At 28.8% G+C, this 8,883-nt stretch overlaps 1 protein-coding gene across 1 annotated transcript in view; it reads right to left on the bottom strand.

Moving 5' to 3' along the window:
- LOC123260598 (DNA-binding protein D-ETS-4) overlaps positions 1–5,221 on the bottom strand; it is a 57,750-nt gene extending 52,529 nt beyond the window's left edge. Inside the window, exon 1 of the mRNA XM_044721784.1 lies at positions 4,501–5,221. Coding sequence (XP_044577719.1) covers positions 4,501–4,533 — 33 coding nt within the window. The 5' untranslated portion in view covers positions 4,534–5,221. The remainder of the gene's footprint in view (positions 1–4,500) is intronic.
- Positions 5,222–8,883: the final 3,662 nt, after the last annotated feature.

An 8,883-nucleotide genomic window follows, 5' to 3' on the forward strand; every position in this document is an offset into this window, starting at 1 on the left:
TTAGGAAGACGGTTGACCCTTAAGGCCATCCCTGCAACTTCCAGCTAAGTTCATACCTAAAAGTTTAAAATTCCACTGATTTTGTTTTTGAGCTCGAAGAGCTCAAAAAAACATCTTTTGTGTTATTTTGAGCTCTTCGAGCTCAAAAGTTTGATGAGACATAAATACAATACCATTTTTGGAATTTTCATCGACATGGTTTTTCAAGTTTAAGAGAAGATTAGTTTTTGGGATTGATCGGTGGAGCTGTTTAGAAATTATTCCAAAAAAAACCATTTTTTGAAAATTTCATCTTTGAGATTTTTAAAAATCTAGCGAACCGAATCGATTCAAATTTTCACGAAATGTAATAGCAATGATACTCTTTGGATCACCACCTATTTCGATCCGATCAATCGAGCCGTTCAAAAGTTATAAGAGGTTTACCATCGCGGGAATAGTCAGGAAAGCTTCCTGTGACCTTAAAACGTCGAGATCTAATGAAAACTCGATTTTCGCAAAACGGGGTAAAACCAATAATCCCGAATTTTTTTAAATTTTCAATTTTTCTCAGCGGGAAGTTAAAAATTTGAATTTTTGTTAAAATTTATAAAACTTTTTTCAAATCTTGTAACTTTTTAATTAAATTTAAAAAACACTGTTAAAGTTAAAAAATTTCATTGCATTATATAATTTAGGGTATTGAAAGTAAGAAAGTATGCAGGTTAAAAATTTTCTTTAAAATTAAAATCGCTTTAAGTTCTGAGAATGTTCTACTATGAAACAAAAAAAGTTAAAAAATCGAAATCTGAATTTGTCAAAATTTTTATTTAAATATTACAGTACTTGTTTTTTTTAACCTCTGAAGTGACCCCTTATTAGGTAGATTTCCTGAGATATTTTGGATTGAGACGATTTAGATGATTTTCATAGAATTTTTAACAGGAGCTTTGTTTGGGCATTCCCGCTTAAATTTCCGCATTTGGGTCGTAAGTTTATTTTATTTATTTTATCTCAAAAATAAAAAAATTATTCACAATTAAAACTGATCTATAAGATTGACAGAAATTATTACAAGCTATATGACTCGTAAATCTCATAGATAATTAAAAAAAATGAATTCAGTTTATTTTCAAACATTATACACCTCATTAAAATATTTTTCAATAACCAGATGACTGCTACCGATCTCGATTCCTCTAACGGTAAGCCCAGCTCTTATTAAAGATTATTCATTTGAAGAAAAAAAACTGAATCGATTTTCCAACTAGAAAGTAGTGATAAATAATTTAACGATTTAAATAACATTTATTAGCTATTATATATCTAAAAGTGTAAGTATAAAATATATACAGCTTAAATGCACGTGTGAGCAGCCGAACGTGAATAATAACCACGCCCTCGCTAATGCAAGAGCAACTGCGGGAGGGACAGGATTCGAATTGACGTAGCAAGGACATCGACTAACTCAAGCTCAGGCCACAAAAGAGATAGTGCACTACGCAAATTATTTTCTACCCGTTGTTTATTTTTCACCAACGTTTATGTTACACTACCCCGTTTAACTCCAAACGGCTTCTGAATAAGTGATATGAGTAACTTCCAAGTACTTGACTCATTTGTACCGCAGTAACCGTGTTCTGTCTGCACGCATACGCGGACTATCCACTTGTCGTTTTTAATATCCGAGATAAAATCGCTATTAATGCTCGTAACTATAAAATAAAATAAAACCTTACAGATTTACATATTACTTTTTCGGTTCGGTTTGTATTAATTAATAAATTTATAATTATTAGTTTTTTAGACCTAGAACAAAATGAAAATGTGTACTAATTAATATTCATGAGGAAAGTAGTTTTTTAATTCAATTTTAACTCCGATATTCAAATTTAAAAAAAATAAAAACGGAAGGTAATAAAAAAATTCATGGAATCTTAACATTTACGATCCAGCGGGACAAGTTATGGATTCTTAAAAATAATAATCACAAAATCGAGTCGAAGTTAAGTTATGAGAATTAAATGACCCAGAGAACAACTCGACAGACGATAAAGATATTATCCAATGTATATATTAAACGATCAAATTTAACATCCGACCTTGAATAATGATATAAAAATGAAAAAAAAAAGGGGAAACAGTAGCTAGTGTATAACTTTATTTTTTTTTTTTTTTTTTTAATATTTTTTTATCGTGTTTTGTTGGTTTTATTGGATAAAGGATGGGATAAAGTCAGCGAGCTACCGTGAGTCTATCCTTAAGGAGATTCCACGCGTGACCGGCACTGCCCGGCTAATTGGGCACTACTGCCGCCGATTCGCGGGCTCTTAAGGCCGCACGCACATGAAGATGTGGTAGAAGTAGAATTTATCCCTTGTTCGAACCCCGGGCTAAAATCCATGCGAATCGTGTGAACACTGGCACGAAGACTTTCCGAGAAATTGTTGTTCTCTTTAATCTTATCTCCAGCTTACTCCTTTTACGTTAAAGCTCTTTAATTATATAGTCCTTTTGCTTTTTAATCCATATTCAGTTACTGTAAATTTTTTCCCGCACGTTTTGTTGGAATTTCAAGTTTCGTAATTTTACTTCTTTAATCATCATTATGTTACAATGTTATTTATTTTTTTTCGTTTAAGTTGGAGCCTATCTGTTGTTCTTTGGACCCGTTAAATAAATTATTAACTTTCTCGTCTTGTGAAGGTCAGTAATATAACGGTCAACTAAGAATTAGTATATATTTTCTTTTTATTTGTCACTTTTAGCTTGAATAAAAATTTGTTATTATTTATTTAAAATTAAAAAATTTTCATAATTTATTGAGAAAGATTGAAATAAAAGAATATAAAATAATTTATTTGTTAATCTCGCGAATTTTTAATTTCCTGAATTTCTGTATACAAAGAATCGTAAAAAATTTTCCATCACGTAAGTGTCGAGTGAATTTCTCGTCAACATAAGAGGAAGAGAAGAAAGAGGAGAAGGAGGAGTAGAGTAGATTCGAAAGTTAGCCTTCCTCGCGGCCAAACAACTCGCTTATTCGATCGTTGTCATGTCTGTCATATAGTAAATATATTTCTTGTCCCCCCGTTATTGCTGCACCCGGAGTGATAGAAAAATGTAATATATTATATTATAACATACACGACTATCAAAAGACAGTAACACGCTAGTTTATGACATGACACGCAAGGACAACGCAGATAGTTATAATTAAATCCCTATTTTATCGATTTTTTTTTATTATATTTAATAATTATCAATCATTAATAATTACTTTATCATTTATAAGCTTTTAATTAGTGTAATTATTGTTATCAACGATGGACATTTATTAATCACTAACATTTATTTACTTGAACGATTGAAAAACAATTTTATTTATTGAAGATATGTCAAATAATTAGTTTTTAATTATTAAATTATGAAAAAAATTTTTTTTTGAGTTATGAGTTACATTGTTGTTTGCCGACGGTGCGTATCACTTTTTTTATACGTTCAGCTATCGAAATTTAGTATCAATATTTATTTTCAATAAATTGTTTATAAAATAATTAACAATGATGAAAAAATTTTTTCTTGTTAATTCCAAATCAAAGGTTTAATAATTAATAATTAATATGAGTTGTAATTTGTTAAATAATACGAATAAAAATGATAAGTAACAAAAAAAACTACAGACTGCCTAAATTACACGCTTTAGCGATCGCTTTCACGAAGAAACCGTGATACGTCATTATGATCGTCTCTTCCTCACTCGTTGCATTTTTAGTTCTCGCACAAGAAAATTAATTAACCATTTTTCGCATATTTGAATACAGACAATAAATTTATCTACTTAACTTCATTTTTAATTGTTATCATCATTTTTATCATTATTATTATTAGACTTGGCTTTTCCACAAGATCGAGTTTTTACAGTGAGTAGAATATAACACAACAATAAAAGAATATAAAACGACACCTCAAGTTAACAGAGAATCATAAAAATTGGTTCAATTCCTAGCTTTCGAGAGCGATTTCTCTAGTTGTCGCGTGCGCGCGCACAAACGTCGCGACTCTTATATATTATATATCCTGACTGGGTCAACCGCGTGCGAAGAAACGCGCGCCAAATGGAATTACGCGACTCTTGACTGTCAATGCCAGACCACACTACAAATACATACAAATTGTTCTACACTACATTTTATAATAATTATAATAATAAAATCCCGACCTACTATTTCTAATTTATTTATCCCACAAATCAATCTAACAATTCATTATTTTATTACCAAGCACATTTATGTATTTTATTATTGACCACCGTCGGCATCCATAAATATATATTTATTCATATAAATATAATATTTAAGCTTTCACCTGGTAAAAAATAAATTGAATAATAAAATTTCATTCAAACAAGTCGATAAATTTAAAGTGTCTAATATCTTTAAGGTGAAAAATTACATACATTTATTATTTATGATTATGATTAATTATTATTATAGATTAAATATATTTATTAAAACTCACCGTCTCCATGTCAAGATTACCACCGTATACCATTTTATCCTCGAAGAAAACTAAACCAGGAATTATTTTTCCTGATAGTGTTCAAAATTTTATAATTAGCCGCCACTTTTTATTAATTTTAAAATCACTAATTTTGCGACAGTCACTGCCGCGGAAAATTCCCGGGAAAATTCAAATTTTCAAATTAATAACAAAGTTAATTATAAACTTATACTTATAGTCTTTTTGTGCGCATGTCAATAAATTCATATAAGTGTCCACTTGTCACACGATAAAATATTTTTATAAAGTAACCAAGTTTTTTCACAACACAAAACAAGTATCGTAATTTTCAAAAAAAATAAACAGGTAGTAATTGTACTTATGATTTGATTGCATTTGGAGTTGCATTGATAAGTGATTGATTAGCGATCGGTTATCAGTAGTAAGATAAGGTAGAGGCAGACGCGTGGGTCTCGTAAATAAATAAGCCCGGCTTGTGGTCGCGAGCCGTTACTCAGTCTGCCGCGTCTTGTCGAAGTCTACGTACGACTGAGAGACAACGCCGTTCGAATGCCTTACGATGCCCTGGACTATCTGGCCTGGCTTAAGCTGCTGCTGGAGCTGGTAATGCTGCTGCTCCTCTTGCTGGCATACCGAGTCAGTTCGCGCGAGTGCCGACCTACTAAACACCAACCGATTCGCGCATGCGCTCCTTCACCCACCCACCGAACCGCGGAATAATCTTTTTAAAAAAGTTCTATTATATCCAAAGTCACAACTTGTTCCTTTTCTTCTTCTTTTTCTTTTCATTCTTCTTCTTCTTGTTGGGTGCAAAACTCATAAGTGACATTGTCGACACTTTATTTTATTAACCTCTTATCCTTCATACTTACATGCTTTATAATTGTAATTACATTTATTTCGAATATCAAGAGTTTAATTCCTTTCAATTCGATAAATTATTGACACTGGTTAAATTATTTATTACCTTAATGGTTAATTTAAAATCGTTATTTTTTATCCCGATAGATATTATCTCAAATTATTTACTGTAGATCTTTAAATTCTGCGAATAAAATGATAATTGCTAATGTGGAAATTTAAAAATGTAAATATTTATTTAATAACTAGCTATTATAAGTAATTACTGAGAATAAAGAATTGTAATTGAAGAAACTTTGGCTGAATGATTTTTTGATATTTTCTAACAAAATATACATAATTTTAACACTTTTAAAAATGATAATCTATACTATTAAAAAAATAAAAAAAATTTTGTTTCCAGGATAGTCATATGATAAAATCGGTTTTTTTTTTTAGTGAAATTTAGTGTCATTGCAAAGGTCTTGATTTTAATTTGTGCCTTTTCAAGGTTTTATTTCATTCTCTTCGATAGTCAATTTATTATGATAAAAGTATTTAGGCTGCATTCGAAAATGCTCTGTCTCTACACGGAAAGAAATACATTGCGGATATCACTATGTCACTATGGGTGTGAACACCATACTGTATGGTTTAGAAGATTTTCATTGGATAAAAAATCGTCAGCATAGATGATTTGGCTATGGTGGGAATAGTAACATCGACAATAGTTATAGCCGATGCGCCAATGTCACTATGGGCGTCAGACCCATAGTAACTGGCGACATTTACGATGCTCCTGGCAGAACAGTCTATCCATTATTGTTATATCTCTTATGCTAATATTGGAGTTGTAACAAAGTTAGTTTAATTGATTAAATAGGTTATGCACTGATAGAAGGATTTATTAACTATTAATAATTTAATTTATTTGAAAACAATTATTTAATTTATTAAATTTTAATAAATATTTTTCAACATTAAATAAATATTTATTTGGGAGGAAAGTACATTTATTAATAGTTAATAAATATTTATTTATATTTAACGAATATTTATTAACAGTTAATAAAGATTTTGTAGAGTGAATTTGTTTCGCCTGCAATGTCATATGATTTGATATATATAAAGGTTGATTATAAATAAAAATCATCTTTATAAATTATTTACATTAATTATATTATGTTATAATAACGTTTATTATAAAATACCAAATTCTATCACAGCTCATAATTATCTTTTATATTTTTAAATATTAAAAACGTTAATTTATTTAAAGAATTAAATTAATATCATGTATTCCAGCCATAAGGTTATGAAAAGTATCAAAAGAAAATTGCTATTTTTGCGTTATATATTAAATAAATATTTTTCAACAGTTAACAAATATTTATTAACTATTAATAAATATTTATTAACGGTTAATACATCGTACTAAACAAATTACTTATTAACTGTTAATAAATATTTGTTACCTGTTAACAAATATTTATTAAATCGTATGATGTTAAAAAAATCATTTATTAACCGTCAATTAAGCTTATTAAATATAAAGAAATCCTTCTATCAGTGTGTTCAATAAGAAATATTTAAAAATTTTGTATTAAACTAATTTAATGTAACAATTAATTTCTAAGTAGTTAAATATTATTTAGTAAAAGGAGAAAAATGAAAAACTTGGCGTATGCAATTAAAATAAACATTGTTTTTAATTTATTTTTATTTCTAATTATTATACATATATTACAATACTTTTTTTTTTTTAATAATGAATTTATATTAAATCCAACGTTTTGGAATGTAAGTTTTACCATTCCCAGCAATTACTTTTCGAGTCAAACTACAAAATTTTAAATCTGAACAAAATAAACAATACCATCTCTTACCTAGAAAAAATATCACATAAATTTAGGTTAGTTTACTTATTTTCATGATTTTTTCATTATATTAATTTATTAGATGTATTTGATTTCATGATAGTACTTACTATTTCAACAAAATCAAAACAATATATTATATTTATTACGTTTATTTATTGCGTTATATTTATACTTGTTATTATATTTATACTCGTTACACGTGTAAACACACGTTTATTTTCTTTTTACTAATTTATAAATTTTTATGTCGGTATAGTAGTTGTACCCATAAAATATTGGCCGTAATTCGATAGAGTTATTGATTGTCGCACCAAGTAGCATCGCGGGAAAAACTAGTAGCATTGCGAGATCTGCGATGCAGTATGGGGCTGGCGGCAATACTGTCACGTCAAACTTACTATGCGCCCGTGTAATAGACGCAAAAATTCTGGTACCATACAGTATAGTAGATAATCCTATACTCATAGGACTTATAGCAATGCCCTGTAGCGACATAGGGATATCCGCAATGTATTTCTTTCCGTGTGGATACATAATTAATTAAGAAATTACCTTTTATCAGGCGAAATATTGACATTTTTAAAGATATAAGTTCATCCCGATGTTACACTCTTCGAGACCTTTCATTTGAGCACCCACATCAATTTTTCATATATTTTATATATTTATACATATGAATATATGAAAAATATATCCAAATGCATGTGGGTACTCAAATGAAAGCTCTTGATAAGTGTAACATCGGGATGAGCTTATATCTTTAAAAACGTCAATATTTAAGAAAGTACAGTGCAATTTAACAAAAGTCATTATTTAATAAAGCAAAATTTTAATTTTTTATAGTTCACAAGTCACGGCAATCACATAGTGACTGCAAGGTTGCTAGTATTACTATTATAAGATCAATTATCAAGAATTAAATGAACGATACAACGCACTAATAAAAAAATTAACTTTAAAAATTTTTATCTAAGAAGAAATAAATTAAATAAAATTTACTTGAGCCAAGAAAAATTTCTTAGCACGTGAAAAAAATTTTCTGATATGGCTTGAGATATACATGACTACATTAGAAGATTTTATATTTTCATGTATAGTCTTAGATGGTCTGACATGTCGACATATAATTTTTGATAGTCTAGATATGTCCATACGTGAACTAATGTAAAAATTAGCCATATCAGACTTAATATGTTCATACCAGATCTAACATAGTCATATGATATATTATGCCCATAGATAATTTTTTGATAAAAAATTAGTGTTAAAAATATCCGATAGAGAGCGCATGGTCGCTAAATCTTCTCCTTACAGGAGAGTTTAATTTTGAGATATTAACTTATGAAATAAATATTTTTTTTTAGTTCTTCTAAGAAGTTTATCTGACATTGATTTTTTAATTTACTAATAGAACAATTTTTTATTAATATAACGTGTTAATTGACAGACATATTTTTAGAAAAAGTAAAAGATTACTATTTTATTTTCTTAGAGAGACTTGTATGATTATAGATCAGGCCATATATGGCCAGAAATGAAAATTTTTATGAGTATTAAAAACTATACTTCAAATACTTAAAATTATAATAAATTGACCATCGTTAAAGTACATATTAAACTACCAAAAGGCCCGTTCAGGTCAAGACCTTTCTGAAGATAA

This window comes from Cotesia glomerata, linkage group LG3 (genome assembly GCF_020080835.1).
Source record: "Cotesia glomerata isolate CgM1 linkage group LG3, MPM_Cglom_v2.3, whole genome shotgun sequence".
Classification (NCBI taxonomy): domain Eukaryota; kingdom Metazoa; phylum Arthropoda; class Insecta; order Hymenoptera; family Braconidae; genus Cotesia; species Cotesia glomerata.